Source organism: Trypanosoma theileri (assembly GCF_002087225.1).
Source record: "Trypanosoma theileri isolate Edinburgh chromosome Unknown TM35_Tth_1_V1, whole genome shotgun sequence".
Classification (NCBI taxonomy): Eukaryota; Euglenozoa; class Kinetoplastea; order Trypanosomatida; family Trypanosomatidae; genus Trypanosoma; species Trypanosoma theileri.
The window spans coordinates 1,446,803-1,466,958 of NW_021639843.1; the positions used below are offsets into that span (position 1 = coordinate 1,446,803).

The 20,156-nt window shown below is 37.8% G+C and overlaps 5 protein-coding genes across 5 annotated transcripts; all 5 read left to right on the forward strand.

Moving 5' to 3' along the window:
• Positions 1 to 367: 367 nt before the first annotated feature.
• On the forward strand, positions 368 to 715 carry TM35_000016720 (small nuclear ribonucleoprotein SmD3; the record flags this gene model as incomplete). Its single annotated transcript, XM_029021353.1, has 1 exon — positions 368 to 715. One exon carries the CDS (start codon positions 368 to 370, stop codon positions 713 to 715), a length of 348 nt encoding a protein of 115 aa, XP_028887861.1.
• A 662-nt stretch (positions 716 to 1,377) lies between these two features.
• On the forward strand, positions 1,378 to 3,300 carry TM35_000016730 (putative TPR-repeat-containing chaperone protein DNAJ,putative; the record flags this gene model as incomplete). Its single annotated transcript, XM_029021354.1, has 1 exon — positions 1,378 to 3,300. One exon carries the CDS (start codon positions 1,378 to 1,380, stop codon positions 3,298 to 3,300), a length of 1,923 nt encoding a protein of 640 aa, XP_028887862.1.
• A 511-nt stretch (positions 3,301 to 3,811) lies between these two features.
• Positions 3,812 to 17,614, forward strand: TM35_000016740 (putative dynein heavy chain; the record flags this gene model as incomplete). Its single annotated transcript, XM_029021355.1, has 1 exon — positions 3,812 to 17,614. One exon carries the CDS (start codon positions 3,812 to 3,814, stop codon positions 17,612 to 17,614), a length of 13,803 nt encoding a protein of 4,600 aa, XP_028887863.1.
• A 622-nt stretch (positions 17,615 to 18,236) lies between these two features.
• TM35_000016750 (uncharacterized protein) lies at positions 18,237 to 19,142 on the forward strand (the record flags this gene model as incomplete). The annotated part of the gene is made up of 1 exon (XM_029021356.1): positions 18,237 to 19,142. One exon carries the CDS (start codon positions 18,237 to 18,239, stop codon positions 19,140 to 19,142), a length of 906 nt encoding a protein of 301 aa, XP_028887864.1.
• Positions 19,143 to 19,509: 367 nt separating this feature from the next.
• On the forward strand, positions 19,510 to 20,082 carry TM35_000016760 (uncharacterized protein; the record flags this gene model as incomplete). The annotated part of the gene is made up of 1 exon (XM_029021357.1): positions 19,510 to 20,082. One exon carries the CDS (start codon positions 19,510 to 19,512, stop codon positions 20,080 to 20,082), a length of 573 nt encoding a protein of 190 aa, XP_028887865.1.
• Positions 20,083 to 20,156: the final 74 nt, after the last annotated feature.

Below are 20,156 nucleotides of genomic sequence, written 5' to 3' on the forward strand. Positions count from 1 at the left end.
AAGTTTTTATTTCGCCCTCCCTCTTTTTTATGACTCCTAGAGTATATAACCCCATGAAGGGCGAAAGAGTGAGAGCAAAGTGAACTGGAAAGAAGATAGCATGCGAAACTCGAAAGAATAAACAAAAAAGAAAGTAATTGGGTTAAAGCATTATTGATTAGATATAGTTTATATTCTTGTTTTTTTTTTATTATTATCTTATTTATGTTGTCTCTGTAATTTGTTGTTATGCTTCTTTTTCTCTTTTTTTTCTCTTTTTTTTTCATTTTTTTTTTTTTGTACTCCGAAGGATAGAGCAGAGTGTGGCACGTCGTGCTCTTGTTTTCGTTTGTTTTGTTCGTTTGGTCGATTTTCTCCCTTTTAGAGAATGAGCACATTTAGCATCCCGCTGAAAGTGCTCTTCGACGCCATCGGCACGACGATTACACTGGAGGTGTCTAACGGCGAGCTTTACACAGGTACGCTTAGCGAGATTCAGGATAACATGAACGTGCTACTCACATCTGCGAAGAAGACAACAAAGTCGGGGCGGACAGTGGAACTAAAGAGTGTGTTTGTCCGTGGCTCTACGATTGTCTTCTTTCAGCTTCCAGACGCCCTGAGGACGAGCCCAGCGTTGCTGAAGGCGGGTATGGTCGTGTCCAACGCGTTGGATAATAGGGGAGACGGCAAAGGATTTGGCGCGCAACGTGCCGCTAAACGCACGCGGAAATAAGTTGAGAGGAAGAAGAAGAAGAAGAAGTATCTTCTGCATTTTCTTTTTTTTTTTCTTTGTTTTATTATTACTTTTTTGTTTTCTTGTAGGTTTCTACAGGGGGCGGAGTGTTGGGGTATTTTCCCTTGCAGATGGTGCCTGCAGTCCACATTTTGATGAAGAGATTAGTAGTGGCTTTGCTGTGCCGTGCCGTGTCATTTCTATGGTGAGCCGCAAGAAAGGGAGAATGTAGCAAAGGGACTTAAAAAAAAAAAGAGATGTTTGGAGATAATTCATAAAAAAGAAAAAAAAAGACAACCGAAAAGAAAAAGGGACGAAGTCTTGCAAAAGGACGGTCTCTGGAAATTAAAAGAAAAAAAAAAAAAATGACTCATAGGTGATGGTGGTGTGGGATGTTTCTCTATCCCCATCACTCGAGATGCTTCATTAATCTACAATGAGTAAATTTGATGTAACTAATTTTTTTTCTTTTTTTTTTTAATTTGTTTTTCTTATCTTGTTACACATAGGCGAAAAGGAAGTTTCTGCGCAAGTGTTTTTATATTTATATTTATTGGATTGAAGCATTGCTTAAAGTGAGTCTTGCGTTCCTCTTCGCCTTTATATTCCTGCATTGCATTTTGTGTGTGGATTTCTCTTGTTTCTGCACATGTCTCAGTGTGATGCACCAACATGTCCACCGCAATGAGTTTACACAGACGATGCCAACAGATCGTCCCTTCTCACTTCCGCGAATAGGGAGAAGTGACACTCGATTGCGGAGAGGGGAAATGAATAAATACAGCAGTGGACCTCATCTACAAGGTGGTCGTGATATTGCGGGAAAGACTTTTCTGAGTCGTCATGGGCCTAAAACATGGGAATACACTTATCGCCCCAAAGTAAAGAGAGAAGTAAACAAACAAGTCTCTTCTTGTGGTTTAACGACTGCGCCAATAGATAGGACATTGCCTCTACGACGAACATGTGATGAGGAAACAGCCTGTCGTAGACTTATAATGGCTAATGAAACAATAGAACGACAACGTCTTTTACGACAAGTAGAAAATATGCAACCAGTAATGGGTAGTTTTTCTACAGAAAATGAAGAACGTGGTCTTCGTTTACTTTCTTTAAAAAATTATGCAGGTGCGTTTGTTTGTTTTACTCGATCGTTTAGACAAAATACTCGTTCTAGGATGGCATATTGTAAACGTGCATTCTGTAGTTGGCATTTATTATTATATGATGAATGTATTGAAGATTGTCGAAGGGCTCTTGATTTAGATCGAGAACTTGTTTCACTTCTTTCCCGTTCATTTCTTATGCGTGAACGTTATCAAGAAGCACGTCAATGTTACGATTATGCGTTGCAAAATTTTATAACTTCAACAGAAGATCCATATTGTGTTAAATGGCAGACTGAATATGAAGCGATATCTGCACTTGAAAAATTTCGAACTTTTATTAAAGAAAAAAAATGGGAAGAATCTTTAGTTGTAAAGGATACTGCTAAACCTCTTATTGATGGAACACCGTTAATTGTATTGGAGGCAAGAGCTTTGCTACATGTAAGTCCTCCCACTGCACGTATGCGTCTTATCCCATACATTGCTACAATTACAAGACCTTCACATACCCAAACAGGAATGTCTTTAGAGGAAAAGACAGTATATCGTTCTTTAGATGAACATTACTTACAAGCTTGTGTTCTTTTAGCACAAATTAATGTTTATTGTGGTACACAATATTTAGCAGTTTCTGCAGCTCTTCTTCAAACATGTCTAGCTATTAGTCCTGGTTTTGGTCCAGCAGTTCTTCTTGGTCATTATCTAGTTTCTTTAGAAGAAGTTCTTACCCAGGTAACAACTTTGTTTCAACATAAACGATATGCAGAAGCTATTCCTATTATTCATGATGGTTTGGAGTTAGATAAATCAAATTCGTTAATGTGTAGTATACTACTTTGCATGCGAGCTGAAGCTAATGCACATCTTGGTAGGGATTTTGAGGTTATTAATGATTGCACTACAGCTATTTCTCTTGACCCAAAATGTTCAAAAGCTTATGTGCTTCGTGCAGATGCACATCAAAAGCGAAATGAACGTTCTGAGGCTGCAGTAGATCGCCTTACTGCTGTAAAGTTAGATCCTACACTACGTCATATACTTCGTGGAGATGAAGAACAGTTTTTACCAATACCTGAACAGACAAACACATCTCATAATATGTATGGGACACGAAATAATCGTCCACGTTGGTATGATTTCTTTAAACCAAAAAGCGAGTTTGAATCTTTACCAAAGTTTTCTATGGGAAGTGATGGGAAGAGTACAAAGCAGGCACCAATGGTCACAGGTGTAACTACACTTTATGATATTTTGGAATTGGAAAAAGGAGCCAGTATGGAAGATGTTCGTGCACAGTTCAAGAAATTAACTCTGATATATCATCCAGACAGAGTAGTGAGGGATACGGTACAAGCACAAGAAGAAGCATTAGAGCGATTTAAGCTTATTAATCATGCACATGAAGTTCTGACAGATCCCAGTGAAAAGTTTGTATATGACCTTTCATTAGGGATTCATTCTGGTACAAACTTATAGTCTCTAATTACCTTGAAAGTTTACTTGTATCATTTCTTTAAGCTACACCATTTCTTTGTTTTTTTTTTTTCTTTCTTTTTTTGTTTTTTTCTTTACTTTCAGCGCGATATCTTTATCTTTATACCTTCTTTTTTTTTGTCGTTATGTCGTCTTTACCTTTGTTTTTTCATTGCACTGGAATATTGCAATGAAAGCGGAAATATGTACATCTACAGGTTAATCTCCTCTTCTTTTATTATTATTATTATTATTATTATTATTATTATTATTATTATTATTATTTTTCCTTGTTGAAAATAATGGTAAATAATAATACTATTAAAATTTTTTTTTCACTGATTTCTCCTTTTCCTGCTATAGTGGGCTATTACCACTATTAGTAACAGAGTATACATAATGGTTCATACATTGGTAACTATCTATTTCTCTTTCTCATTATTCTTTCTTTTTTTTCTTTTTCTTTTTTTTTTCTTTTGTATGATTTAACAATAACAGCAACAGTAGCAATCCAATGAGAAACGGATCGACAGATGTCGTGGCGAAGAATGACCCGCGCCTTGCGTGGTTCGTCTCCCGCATCACGAGTTGTCTCTGCGGCATTGAGATCAGCGCCGTTGAGGAACTCCTCTCCGACAACGTTGCAGTAGCGACGATTCTCGCCGTGTTTGAAAACGAAAAAGAGCCATTCGTTGTGGTCTACACACGTGAGGGAGGCGTAATGGAGGGAGAGAATGGCACTAAGGTTTCTATGGAGACACAGCTTAAAAATACACCAAAGCTTATGGTTACAACACAGGCATTAGTTAATACAAATATCACAGGTTCAGCCAATTACCCACCAGATAGGACGAGGTGCATCTTCTTCGTTCGTGTAAATCATGTACAGTTAACCCCGGAATCAGTGGGAGACTGGAAAAAAAATCTGGAGTCTCCTATTCACAGGGCTTTTGAGATCTCATGTATGGTGGTTCCCTCATTGGCTTCATTTCATAACCTTTTGAAATACGCTTATAGACCCATTGTTGAGGATGTGGAGGCGGCAGCTCGACGAAGTAGATCGATTGCCACTAAAAAAGTTACCAATAAGCATTTATACACAGAAATCTTAAATTGGGTACACCGTGTGGATATGCAAATGACAGGTTTTAGAAATCAAGTTTGCGCAGAGAGACGTCTCCCAATGCCACAAGCTCTTATTTCTATGGGTTGTAATGATTCTGGTTTAGCATCTGCCTTAGCTAATGAAGATGTTATTAAACAGATTGATATTACCGTATCTCAATGGCAAGCAGAAATTAGTTATGCTATGTCACTAGATCCTCAGAAGGAGGGTCCATTAGGAGAAATTGAATATTGGCGTGAAAAATATAGTACTATTAGTGCACTATATGAACAAATTAACTCTCCAGAAGCGAAATTTATTTTGAAAGTAGCAAAAGAAGCGGAATGTAATTCTTTTCATTTAATTTCTACTACAATTCAACAATTTTTTCGTCAATATGCAGAAGCAAAAGATAATGTGAAATTTCTTGGTACATTAGATCGTCATTTCCGTACTCTTCAAGGTGTAACCCCAGGGACAGGTTCTCTTCAACCTATAATTGATACCTTATCATCTATGATGACTGGTATACGAATGGTATGGATTATTTCACGTTATTACTGTACAGAAGAACGAATGGTAGGATTATTGGAAAAAATTGGAAAATTAATAGCTCAAAAAGTTTCACAGCATATAGATTTTCGTGGAATTTTAAGCTTACCCTTTACAGAAGCAAAAAATAAAGTTTTGGAAGGACAACAGTGTTTATTGAAATGGAAGTCAACATATATCAATGTTCAAGAAGAAATTAATAGCAGTGAACGTGAACAACCTTGGAATTTTAATCAAAAAAGGTTATTTGAAACTACTGATTATATGTCTGACCGTTGTACAGATTTATTGGAAATAATAGAAACAATGGAATACTATACCACCGTACTTGGAGCTCAATTAAAAACGGTATTAACTGATACTACTGGAATTGAACGCATCTTAAAAGATGTAGAAAAAGTTAAAAGACCTTTTGAGACTCTTACTTTTGATCCTTTTGAACGTAAAACAACACACAACTGGCAGGTTGTTTTCTCTAATTTTGTAAATACCGTTGCCAATTTGGATCATGAAGTTTCTGCATTTATTAACAAAATATTTGATGATGATCTTCGTAGTGCCGAATCGGCATTTGAGCTTCTTCTTTCTTTCAAGTGTATTGCCTCTCGTCCACAGCGGGCAGGAGAAGCCTTTGATACCGCCTCACTTCTCTCAGAGAAGGCTGATCGAATTCTCGCGCAGTACTTCAGTGAAGTTGAACGGGTTCGCGCGATCTTTCTTGAGCACTGTGATAATCCCCCACTCACAAAGAATCAACCACCGGTTGCGGGTTCTATTCATTGGAGTACATCACTCTTTCAACGTTTAAAGAGACCTATTGTACGTTTTCAACAGGAAGGAATGCTCACAACAACGATGGGACGTCAAGTACGGGCGAAATATGTAGAAGTAGCTCGACAAATGAAAGAATACGCAACTTCTCGGTTTATGCAATGGAGTGAAAGAGTTCGACAAAGTACGACAGCTTCTCTTAAAATGAATATTTTACGCAAAGGACCAGATGATACATATGTTACCAACTTTGATATGGGACTCTTTGATGTGATACGAGAAACAAAATATTTGGATCGTTTAGGGTTTGAAGTTCCACAAGAAGCACTTAACGTGACTTTACAAGATGAATCTTATCATACAAATGTAGATGCACTTAAGGCAATGTTACTTAATTTTAATTATGAATTACAAAGTGCATTAGAAGGTCCTGAACGTGTTATTTTGGCTAAAAATATTCGAGAATTAAAACTTGCATTAGAACCAGGAATTCATGATATTAATTGGACAAGTTTAGGAATTCCTGATTTTGTAATGAACTGTGAACGTGCTATTACTAAATTCCGAAATTTAAGTCGTGAAGTACGTAAACGAGCAGATCATATTCAAACACAAGTTGTTAATAAAATTGGTTCTTCTAAACTTATGCCGGAATATGAACAATTACTACAAACAGGCGGTGAATTACCAGAGTTACAAGTACTGGTAGACACAATTGAACGTCGTCGTTCAGATCTTGTGGATGCCTGTGTACGTGCATACCGAACGGCGAAACCGCTCTTAACAAAAGTAGAGAGTCAACTGGTTGGAACCCACACAGGAAAATGTCTTGCCCTTGAAAGTTACTATCAACATTGGGAAAATCGTATTTGGAAAGCTCTAACACGCATGGTATTAAACTCACTTGTATCCTTTGCAAAGATGCTTGGATACCGTGGATCTTCATCTACTACAAGACGTCCTCCTCTTTTTAAAGTAATGATATTTCTTACAACCGAACCTACGTATTCACCTCCACAACAAGAAATTACAAGTGCTTTCCATAAAGTTCAATCAGGAATTATTGAATCTACACAACGATTCCGACGTTGGATGCGGGGAACATGTATTGAATTTACACAAGGAGAATTGGTACCACGACCACCTGAAGGTGAACATGAAACACTTTTTACATATTATCAAGATATTAATAATCTTCCTCAGGTATACAAATTACAAGCTGTTATTAACCGTACCATTCAAACCCATTTATCTTCTCTTGCGACAAATATTAAAATGCTTCAAAGATACCGTTTTATTTATCTTGCAGATAAGAAACTTTCTGTTGAACAGCAAGCCAAGAGTCAATTTCATTGGATTGATTATGATGCGAAATTTCAATTATATTTTAATATGATTGCAGATTTTGATGCAGAAGATCATACACATGATTTTGGATTTATGCGATGTGATGAAAATTCTTTTTACTCTGAATTAGTAGAACATGTTCATCAATGGATTGCTATGGAAGGAGCACAAATGAATGATACAGTTCGAGCACGTATGCAAAAACGTCTGAAACAAATTATTCTTGTTAATGAGAATTTACAAAAACCCTGTGAAAAAATTGATGATTTAAAATTTGTATTAGAGGTTATGCATGATGCACGTGCTTCTTCTTTAGATGTGGAACAAGATATCAGTGAAATTAAATATATTTATGAATCTATTATGCACTTTGGTGTAAAGGTGGATGCTGATGAACTAAGTCAAGCAATGAGTCTTCACAATTTATGGGAATGTACACTGGCCAGATTACATAATGCTGAAAAAGAATTAGAACCAAAGAAACTTCAGTTTAGAGAACATACACATAATGAAGTGGTTAATTTTCTTGAAAAGTGTAAAGCTGTATTACAGGAATATCATGAAAAGGGACCTGGTCGTTCTGGTATTGATTTACAAGAGGGGAATCGTCTTAAAAAGGAATGGCGAGAACATTTAACTCAACTTCAGGCTAGACGTGATCAATTAACAAAAGCAGAAAAACTTTTTGGTTTACCTTTAACAAGTCATACACATTTACAACAACTGAATGAAGAGTTAACAAAGGTAGAAACTGTGTATGAATTATATGAACAATGGATGGCTATTCTAAGACGTTGGAACCGTAGTAGTTGGAAAGATCTTCTTTTAGAAGATTTACAAACTACTACAGAAGAGAAAGTGAAACGAGCACGTGTACTTGGTAAAACTTACGGTAATGTAGATCCTTTCTCTGATGTTCAACAAGTTATATTGAATTTTTATTCCTCATTACCACTTTTGGCTAAATTAAAGAGTCCAGCACTAAAACAACGCCATTGGATGGAATTAATGCGAGTCACAGGTAAACAATTCTCTATTGAACAAATTAACCTGGATGATTTTATTGCTATGGAATTATACCGATTTACAGATGAAATTGATAACATTGTTGTAGGAGCAGCAAGAGAATTAGCAGTTGAAAAGGATATATCTGCTGTAAAAGAATTTTGGGCAAAAGCTGAATTTTCACCTGTACCGTATGAACCTCGAAAAGGAGATGTACGTTGTTGTGTTTTAAGTGATACTTCAGAAATTCAAGAAGCCGTAGATGATAATATTCTTAAAATGCAATCTATTGCTAATGTAAAATGGGCTCAACCATTTATGGATGATGTGAAACTATGGGAAAAGAAGTTATCAACCATAGGGGATGTCATTACGGTATGGATTGTTGTACAAATGAAATGGCAGTACTTGGAGTCTATTTTTAAAGGAAGTGATGATATTGCGAATCAACTTCCTAAAGAAACTGCTAAATTTAATGATTTGGATAAAAAATTTGTTCGTATTATGAATGAAACAACATCTACTCCTAATGTGGATATTTCTTGTAATGTTACTGGAAGATTAGATGAATTCCATTACTTGGAGGAAAAACTTGAAGAATGTCAAAAAGATCTTTCAAACTATCTTGAAACTAAACGACGTATGTTTCCACGATTTTACTTTATTTCAGATGATGAACTTCTCTCTATTTTGGCAGCTAGTGGTGCAAAATCTGTACAGGATCATATGTTAAAAATGTTTGATAATTGTGCAAGTTTATTATTAAAAAGTAGTGAAGATGATACTATTTGTGGAGTAAAATCTCAAGAAGGTGAACGGGTAATCTTTGATCGTCAAGTACCTGTTGATGGAATACCAGTTGAAGAATGGTTACAATCTGTTTTAGAAGAATCACATTCAACATTACATGACCTTGTTAAAGCAGGTGTTTATTATTATCCACGTATGAAACGTTTGGAATGGGTAAATAAGTATCATGGAATGGTTACACTTACTGGAGCAAAGATTTGGTGGACATTTGAAGTAGAAGATGCATTTAATGCAGTAAAAAAAGGTAAAAAGAGTGCTGTAAAAGAACTTTCTGGAAAACTTACACAACAATTAATTGATCTTGTAGGAGAAATGGATAGGGATATTGAAAAACAATACGCTAAAAAGATTAATACACTTATTATTGTAGATGTTCATGGACGTGATATTGTTGATCGTTTTGTACGAGATTCTGTAACAGATGCTCGGGAATTTGATTGGGAATCTCAATTACGATTCTACTGGGAACGTGAAGGAGATACCTGTATTATTCGTCAATGTACTGGTAGATTTAATTATGGTTATGAATATATGGGATTAAATGGTCGTCTTGTGATTACGCCATTAACCGATCGCTGTTTCATGACATTAACTCAAGCCTTATCTTTTTACCTTGGTGGAGCTCCTGGAGGACCTGCTGGAACTGGCAAGACGGAATCTGTAAAAGATCTTGCGAAGGCGTTGGCGATTCAATGTGTTGTATTTAACTGTGGTGAGGGTCTTGACTACAAGGCGATGGGAACCATCTTCTCTGGTCTCTCGCAAACTGGATCCTGGGGCTGCTTTGATGAGTTCAACCGTATTGAACTCCCTGTGCTCTCGGTGGTGTCGGAGCAGCTGCGCAGCATTCAAAGTGCCCTCAAGACGGGCGAGTCGGAGTTCTTCTTCGGCGACAGCACCATCCGCCTCGTGCCGACGGTGGGGGTCTTCATCACGATGAACCCCGGGTACGCCGGCCGTGTGGAGCTGCCCGACAATCTCAAGGCCCTCTTCCGCCCAGTGGTGATGGTCGTGCCGGACATGGAACTCATCGCGGAGAATATGCTCTTCTCGGAGGGATTCACCACCGCACGCGAACTCGCAAAGAAGATGGTTACGCTCTACCAACTCGCACGGGGACAGTTGTCCAAACAACATCACTACGACTGGGGTCTGCGTGCATTGAAGGCAGTACTCGTCATGGCCGGACAACTCAAACGTGGGGCCCCAGAACTTACAGAGGAATCTGTGTTAATGCGAGCATTGCGAGATATGAATACACCAAAGTTTGTTGCAGAGGATGAACCACTCTTTAAGGGACTTATTGGAGATCTTTTCCCAGGATTAGATCCAACAAGGGCTCCACAGGAAAATCTCTCACGTGCTGCAAAGAAAGTTTTTAAAGAGAAAGGATTCTTTGTGGATGCCAAACAAGTGGATAAGGTGGTACAATTGTATGAGACTATGCAAACACGACATACTTCTATGGTTGTAGGTCCTACTGGTGGAGGAAAATCTACTGTGATTGATTGTCTTTGTCGTGCACAGACAGATCTTGGATTACCCACAAAGATATATATTATTAATCCAAAGGCACAACCAACTACTGTACTTTATGGTGTTATGGATCCATTAACCCGAAGTTGGACGGATGGTATATTTTCTAATATTTTCCGTTCTATTAATCGTCCTAATGAAGGTAGTAGTCGTGAACGTCGTTATGTGGTTTTTGACGGTGATGTAGATGCTAAATGGGTAGAAGATATGAACTCTGTTATGGATGATAATAAATTATTAACACTTCCAAATGGAGAACGTATTAGACTTCGACCTACAAGTTCTCTTCTTTTTGAAGTTGGAGATCTTCAGTATGCTTCACCTGCAACTGTTTCACGTGTTGGTATGGTATTCCTTGATCCAGTAAACCTTAGTTGGCAACCTTTTATCTATTCATGGAAGATAAGGAGACCTAAAGATGAAGTGGAAACTCTTAATGAATTAATTGATAAATATGTAGGACCACTTGTAGGTTTTATGTTTGATGGTCTAGATGGAGATTCAGTAGTAGACCCACCAAAACTTGTGATTCCAGCTACAGATCTTAATATGGTTCGACAACTTACTACTATGTTAGATACAGTTTCTCCACAACGTGTAGCATTAGAACCTAAAGCATTACAATGTGTTTTCCTCTTTTCTTGTGTTTGGAGTTTTGGAGCTTTAATTGCTACAAGTCAAGATCGACTACGTTTTGATAAATTTTTAAAGAAAATAAGTGGATGGAATTTACAGGATGTTGGTGAGAATTTCTTAACTCGTTTTGTGGGTAGTGGATCTTTACCAGAACGTAAAACACTTTATGATTACTACTTTGATCTTGAAGACAATCGATGGAAACCGTGGCATATACTTGTTAAACCTTTTGTACGGCAACCGAATTCGAAATTTGGTTCACTTTTAGTTTCAACTGTTGATACAGAGAGAAATATGTGGCTATTAAATAAGATTGTTCTCAATCGTACTCCAGTTATGCTTGTTGGAGAAAGTGGAACTGCAAAAACCGTAACGATTCAAGCCTATCTTAAACAACTAAAGCAAAGTTCACTAGAAAAAGGTGCTGTTTCAGATGAAGAGGTTCATTTAGAAGAAATATTACTTGAATTAAACTTTAGTTCTAGGACTACGAGTCTTGATGCACAACGTGCGATGGAAGATAATATAGAGAAACGAACACATACAGTCCTTGGACCCCCTGCAAAGAAAAGACTTGTCGTATTTGTAGATGATGTTAACATGCCCAAGGTGGATTTATATGGTACACAACAACCAATTGCCTTTTTGAAATTACTTATTGAACATCATTCATGGTATGATCGAAAAGATTTACTTTTCAAAAATGTACGAGATACTCAATTTGTTGCTGCCATGGCTCCTCCAGGTGGTGGTCGAAATGCTCTGGATCCTCGTTTTGTTTCACTATTTACAGTATTTAATATTTTATTCCCATCTGATGAATCTATTTACACTATTTATGGACAAATTCTTCGTGATGCATACAAATCTATGGAAAAGGAAATAACAGAAGTTCCAAATACTCTTACGTCCATGACATTACGTTTATACCAACAACTTGTTACTGCTCTTCCTGCAACACCTACGAAATTTCATTATATTTTTAATTTACGTGATTTATCACGAGTGTATGAAGGATTATGCCGTGCTACCCCATCTAAGTTTGTTGAAACTAAAGATATTGTAAGACTTTGGTGTAATGAAATTACTCGTGTATTTGTGGATCGAATGTCAGATCAAAGTGATAAGGAATTTGTTTCCAAACTTATTCATGAAGAAATTTCAAGTAATTTCCCAGATGTGGTAGACTATGCAGTGGCAGAACCATTTATGTTTGGAGATTTTGGAGATTTTGAACCCGATAGCGAGTTGGAACGTTTACATATTTATGAAGATTTTGGTGCTGAATATACAAAGGCTCGTACTCTCGTTGAATCTATATTGGATGATATCAATACACCAACAAAGAAAATGGATTTGGTTATGTTTGATATGGCATTAGATCATTTATTACGTATTACTCGTGTTATTTCGCTTCCACGCGGAAATTGTTTACTCGTTGGTGTTGGTGGTAGTGGTAAACAATCCCTTACAAAATTTGCATCTGCTTTATGTCAAATGGATGTTTTTGAAATTGTGTTATCACGTAATTATAATGAAGATGCTTTCCGTGAAGATCTTAAACGACTTTATGCTCGTGTTGGTGTAGAGAACAAGAAAGTAGTTTTTCTCTTTATGGATAGTCACGTTAAAGAGGAAGGATTTCTTGAACTCATTAACAATATGTTGGCTTCTGGTATGGTGCCTGCACTCTTCGCAGAGGATGAGAAGGAACCACTTTACAACAGTGTGGCTGCAGAAGTGGAGGCGAGTGGACTTGCACCTTCAAAGGATAATAAATGGACCGCATTTGTTTCTCGTTGTCGTGATAATCTTCACGTTGTTCTTTCTATGAGTCCCTCTGGTGATGTACTTCGAACGCGTTGTCGTAACTTCCCAAGTCTTATTAATAATACCACTATTGATTGGTTTCAAAAATGGCCATCGCAGGCACTTGAGGCCGTTGGTACACGAATGTTGCAGGATGAAGATTTACCGGAAGAGTTAAAACGTACTATTGCCAGTCATGCCGTTTATGTTCACATGACAGCAGATGAACTCTCTGCACGTTATCAAGCCGAGTTAAAACGACATAATTATGTTACACCAAAGAATTTCTTAGGGTTTTTGGCAAATTACTCTAGACTTCTTATTACACGTCGAGAAGAAATTGATGATTTGGTAAATAAATTTGCAATTGGTCTGGAGAAACTTGATCGTGCTCAGGAGGATGTAAAAGTTCTACAAGAAGAACTTGCAGAGAAGGAAATTACATTGCATGAAAAACAGGAAATTAATGAACGTATGACGAATGAAATTAAAGAGCAAAAAACAAGAAATGAGAAACGTAAATCAGAGGCTATAGCAATGGAAGAAGCTCTTAGTGTACAAAATGCTGAAATTGAAAAGGAAAGTGCAGAAGCACAAGAAGTATTAGATCTTGCAATGCCTGCTCTTGAAGAGGCTATGGAGGCGGTTAAACATATTAACCCAAAGAGTATTACAGAGTTGAAGTCCTTCGCGAAACCACCCGTCAGTGTTGTGGCAGTCGTTCGTATGGTTTGTGTTGTGAAGGGTGTACCAGCAACGTGGGAATCTGGAAAGATTATGATGGGACAGAATGACTTTATTCGATCATTAATTGATATTGATTCTCTTGCACCAACATTAAATCAAGGTAAAATAAATGAAATTAACAAGATTTTAAAAGAATTTCCTGTTAATTCAAATGACTTGAAAAAAGTAAGTTTGGCCGCTTCTGGTTTAATGATTTGGGTTGAGGCTATGAAAGCCTATTGGAATACGGCTAAGGAAGTGTTACCTAAACAAGCACGTGTGCGGGAACTACAAGAGGCTAAGGCAAACGCTGAACGACAATTAAGTGCATGTCAAGAAGAGATTGAGGAACTTACCGTAAGTCTTCAGAGACTTGAGGAACAACTTGAAGCAGGAATGAATGAGGCAAGACAATTACAACAAGAAAAAGCTTTAATGGAACGTCGTCTAAACGCTGCTAGAAAATTATTGGATGGTTTTGGTTCTGAACGTGTACGTTGGGCACAACAGAAATATACTTTAGGAGATGTACGTAATCGTCTTGTAGGTGATTGTTTAGCAGGTGCTGCCTTTTTATCATATCTTGGGGCTTTTACTTTCCAATATCGACAGGAAGCACTTGAGACCATGTGGCTTAAAGATATTCGTGAACGTGATATTCCTCTTACAGAAGATTTTGCAATTCAACGTCTCTTAACAGATGAAGTTTCTATTTCCCAATGGGCTAGTGATGGTTTACCATCAGATGATCTCTCTGTTCAAAATGGTATTCTCACTACCATGAGTACGCAAAGTCTTGGAAAAGGTAGAAAAGCAGGACGTGTAAGATTTCCTCTTTGTATTGATCCTCAAATGCAAGCTGTTAATTGGATTAAACGACAACATAATTCTAATCCTCGATTTGAATGTGCTTCTTTTAGTGATTCAGATTTCCTTAAAAGGTTAGAATTTGCTATTCAATACGGTAATCCATTCTTATTTGAAGGTGTGGATGAATTTATTGATCCTATTGTAGATTCTGTGCTGGATCCACAATTCCGTGAAGACTCTGGTCAACGAGTTATACGAATAGGTGATAAAGATATTGTATGGGATCCTAATTTTAAATTATATCTTTGTACAAAATTACCAAATCCAGAGTACCCAGCTGAAGTGTTTGGAAAAACAATGGTGATTAACTATGGTGTAACAGAGGATGGTCTTGAAAGTCAATTGTTAAACTATGTTGTGGCAAGTGAACGTAGTGATTTACAACATCAAAGTGAAGAACTTGTACAAACTATGGCTGAAAGTCGTGCACAACTAAAAGATCTTGAAGATACTTTAATTCGTGAACTTACTTTGGCAACTGGAAATATTCTTGATAATGATGAACTTATTGCTACATTAGAAAATACCAAAAGTAGTGCAACGGAGGTACAACAAAAACTTGAACAAGCAAGAGAAACTGCACGTGTAACAGAAATATCTAGACAAGAATATCGTCCTGCCGCTAGAAGAGGTGCTGTTCTTTATTTTGTTATTTCAGAACTTTCAATGATTAACTCTATGTATGAGTATTCTCTTTCTGCATTTTTACATGATGTCTTTGGATACTCTATTACAAAGAGTGATGCCTCTTTTGAAATTAAAGATCGTCTGAATAATATTATTCGTGCCCTTACATATAACCTTTATTGTTATGTTTGCATGGGAATATTTGAAAAGGATAAATTAATGCTTTCTTTCCAAATGGCAATTCGTCTTCTTTCACAAGAAGGTCGTTTGGAACGTAATGAATTAGAATTCTTTTTACGTGGTTGTGTTTTGGCATCAAAAGATTATCCACAAAACCCTGTAGATTGGTTAACCGCACGTCAATGGAATGATATTTGTAGACTTACCACTACATGTAGTGTTTTCTCAAATCTTTGTAATGATGTAACAAATAACCCAGAGGAATGGCGTAATTGGTCATCATTAGATCGTCCTGAAGATCCAACTAATATTATACCTTGTGGATATAGTGAACGTATTACTGAATTTCAACTTCTTTGTCTTCTTCGTTGTTTCCGTGTGGATCGTGTCTATACCGCTGCTACAAACTTTATTAGCAATTGTGATCTTCTTGGAGAAAAATATGTTATTCCTCCAATTTTACGTTACAAGGATGTACTGGATAAGAGTTCTGCTACTGCACCTATTGTATGTATTGTTTCTCCTGGGGCTAATCCAACTGATGAGATTATTAAATTAGCTACAAAAGAAGTTGGAATTCAAAAATTACGATCTATTTCACTTGGTCAAGGTCAAGGAGAAGAAGCAATGAAACTTGTTGAAGTAGGTGTTGTTCGAGGTCAATGGGTTCTACTACAAAATTGTCATTTACTTACGAAATGGATGAAAGAACTTGAAAAATTTATTGAAAAAATGGATCAATCACCACCATTAGAAGAATTTCGTTTATGGTTAACTACAGAACCTAGTAAAGAATTTCCAATGGGTATTTTACAAAGATCATTAAAGGTTGTAAATGAACCACCAAATGGACTTAAAATGAACATGAAGAATACACTTTCTAGGGTAACAGAAGATCAACTTGAAGCATGTATGCATAGTGCTTTTAGACCTTTGGTATTTACATTAGCCTTTTTCCATGCAGTTGTACAAGAACGTCGAAAATACGGTAAAATTGGTTGGAATGTTGTTTATGATTTTAATGAAACTGATTTTTCAGTTTCTATGCGTCTTCTTGATACATACTTGACGAAAGCTTATCAAAATAATGATCCTATTCCATGGGATACATTACGTTATCTTGTGGGTGAGGCTATGTATGGAGGTCGTGTTACTGATAGTATGGATCGACGTATAGTGAAAACATATCTTGAAGAATATTTTGGTGATTTCCTCTTTGATACCTTTCAATCATTCCATTTTTATAAAAACGATGAGGTGGATTATTGTCTTCCTCCAGACAGTACAGATCCAAACAAACGGGTTACATTACAGCAAATGTTGGCTCATGTGGAATCTCTTCCAAAGGATAATACACCAGAAGTATTTGGTTTACACCCTAACGCCGAAACGGGATATCTACGAAATGCGGCAGAAAGTATGTGGTTAAGTTTGATTGAATTAATGCCTCGTTCAGGAAAAGCAGCAGCTAGTGGTAGTGAATCACGAGAAGATGTCTTGTTAAAACTTGCAGAAGATATTTTATCACAGATACCTGAACCTTTAGACCGTAAGAGAATTATGAGAAAAGAAAAAGAACGTGCACAGGAGAAAGGGTATAGTAATTTACAACCTACTCAAGTTGTTTTATTACAGGAGATAGAAAGATGGAATAAATTAGTAGGAGTAATGGTTTCATCTCTTAAAGAGTTACAAAAAGCTCTTTCTGGTGCTATTGGTATGAGTAATGAACTTGATGAACTGGCGTCTTCTTTACATAATGGTCTTCTTCCAGCTTCATGGAAGAGATATGCACCAGCAACACGAAAGAATTTAGGACGTTGGTTAGCACATTTTCACAGACGCTGTAAACAATACACAGATTGGGCCATGAATGGTGAACCTAAATGTATGTGGTTATCAGGTCTTATGGTACCAGAATCATACATTTCTGCACTTGTTCAGGTTACTTGCAGACGGTATAAATGGCCTTTAGATCGTTCCTCTGTGGTCACAACAGTGACTTCTTTTATGACCCCACAAGAGGTGCAGGAACGACCGAAGGATGGGGCCTATGTGACAGGATTGTACATTGAGGGTGCACGATGGGATACGAAGAAACATGTTCTTGCGCCACAGAGGAAGAAGGAGTTAATTTCAGAAATGCCGGTAATGCAGATCGTTCCAACAGAGTCTTCAAAGGTTAATTCAGTCTCTGTATTTAAGACACCCGTCTATGTTACTTCTGACCGACGTAACGCGGCAGGTGTGGGTCTTGTTTTTGAGGCTGATTTGGCTACAGATGCTCACGCATCTATCTGGACACTAGAATCCGTCGCACTTATCCTCGACTCAGATGATTAATTGAATTCTAGTCAACCCAACTCTTGGTCTTGCATTCATTTTTTTTTTTTTTCTTTTTATTGTTTTTATTTTGGTTCGACTTCGTACGTATCATTTTATTGGTTTTGTTTACTCTTTTGTTTCTGCCATGAGAACGAAAAAAAAAAAAAAAAAACAAAAAAAAAAATGCAATGCTGAAAAAAAAAATATATATACAAAATTACGACATGAGGCATTGTTGCGTATGCTGCAACTCCACAAAAAGAAAGGGGGGAAAAATAGAAAAAAAAAAAGAAAAGAGTGGCTTTGGAACATTCAAAACAATGATGTAAGCAACATATAACATGTATATCTAGAATATTGCTTATTCGCTAGACCATGATGTATCTTCTTAGCAGTTTAAAATTCTGTAGAACTGCGTATTTTGGTTACTTGAATGCATTCTTGTTGTTGTTGTTGTTTTTCTTCCTGTTTTTCTGTTCCTGATGCTTTTTAAAGCAATGTTTTTTTTTTTTTTCTTTCCGTGTTAAACTCTCCTATCGTGTTTTTCTTTCCTTTTTTCTTCTCTTTTTATTTCTTTTTTTCTGCCCTGCCTTCTGTGTGTGTGTGTGTGTGGGGAGAAATCATCTGGAAACTGAAGATCATGGGCCACCATGGTGAGGCGTTGCCGGTGTACAATCACCGCGAGGCTCTGCTGGTGCAGCGGCGTCTGATGACTTTTCTGCTCGTCTTCTCCGTCTTCGCGGTGGCCTTCGTGCTGCTGATCGCCTCCGTGCAGACGCGGCAGGTCGACTGCCAGGCGCGGGCCCACGCGGCGGTGCGGGTCGTCTTCGCCCACCCGGCGGCCGCCGACGGGACGATCGCCGCGGAGCTCGTCGCAGCGCTGCGGCAGCGGGGGGTTCAAGCCGTTCCCACCGACGGCCCCCCCGCCCCGCCCGACGGCCATCAACTCAACGCCCTCGACACCACCGCCCACACACTCGCCGCCGCCGGCTTTCGACTCCTGCGAACCATCACAGGCGCAGAGGTGCTGTGGCAGCTGCGGAACATCGATAGCGCACTCTGCGGGTCACAGCGGACAATCTCCATGGAGGCACTGCCAAACGTCGATTACGAACGTGTCTCTTACCATGTGAAGGCAGTGATGGCTAACGGTGCAAGAACTTTTCTCTATGAGGCAAGCGTTATTACGAAAGATAAGGAAAGGATCACTACATTTCCGCAATTACAGTCATTATTTCCAGGATTTAACGTTTTAGTAGCACCGCCACGTATGTTAGAGACCAAACCTATTCATTATTTTACAAACTTTTCTGCCGACCTCTATTACGATTCCATTCCAATGGATGTTGAGTTGCGGGTAGAAGAGTGGAAGCAACCAAATGGTAAAACTATGTATTGGCGTATTGTGATTTCATCATCCAATATTTTGGCTGAACGAAATTTAAAGGAAGTTTATAGTATTTTATTTGGAACAGTACAAGAAAAGGGATTTATGTGTTCCAAAGAAGAATGTGGAGACTCGTACGATAACGTGTTTCTTCAATAAGCAAATTGCATATATATATATATATATATATATATATATATATTACTGTTAGGACTACCGAATATTTATCTTTTACTCTGTGTCCCCAATTTTAGTGTTTCGTTATCTGTTTTCTTTATCTCTGTGTGTGTACTTAGGCATTGGATGTGACGGATCGAGCATTACCAAACCTTTTTTAGGCGTTCTCTATCTTGGAAATTGTGAGATTTCTTTCCTCACGTGGAAATCTCCCAATTGATTATAAAACTCTTTTTATTATTATTATTATTTTTTTTTTATGCCATCTTCTTGGTAACAATTAAAAAAAAAAAAAAATGCGCTCTTGTTTTTTCTTGCTATTGCCAACAACAAAAAAAAAAGGAAAGGAATGAGACGAAATGTAGAGGCCGCTGGAGTCCATTTGGCGGACTGTACTCTACTTTGGTGCCGTCATGAGTTGGAATTAGAGAAAGGAAGGGCTGAAAGTAATACACAATCTTCTTCTTCTTGTAGGGAGGGTAAAGGTTCATATAAATCAAAAACTGAAGCGATGCAGTTGGCCTCGCCGTATATTCGTGTTGATGGGGAACTAATTGCTGCAAACATAGCCCTTTCTGCTTTTCATCGTGCAGAGGCGGAACGAGAATCACGTTTGTCCTTAAAAAAGAAGAGAGAAGATGAGGTGAAGGAAATGTACCGACTACATGATGAGATACGTCACACTATTATTGACGCCTGGGCGTTGGGGTTCGAAAATTTAGCTATACTGGAGAAGAAAGAGCTCAACCTTGTTCGCTGTCGTGAGCGTACCAGGCGGACGATGGAGTGGCATGATGAAGTTGTCCAACAACATTTAGCAGATGAGGCACGTTTATGGGCTGATGAGGAACAAGTATTGGCACGAGAGAGAGAAGAAGGCAGAGCAGCATATCGCCAGAGTCTTAGGACCAAAAGGCGGTAATTTAAGTAAAAGGAAAGGATTTCTTTTTTCACTTTATTTGTTATTGTTTATCTTTTTTTTTTGATTTTCTTGCT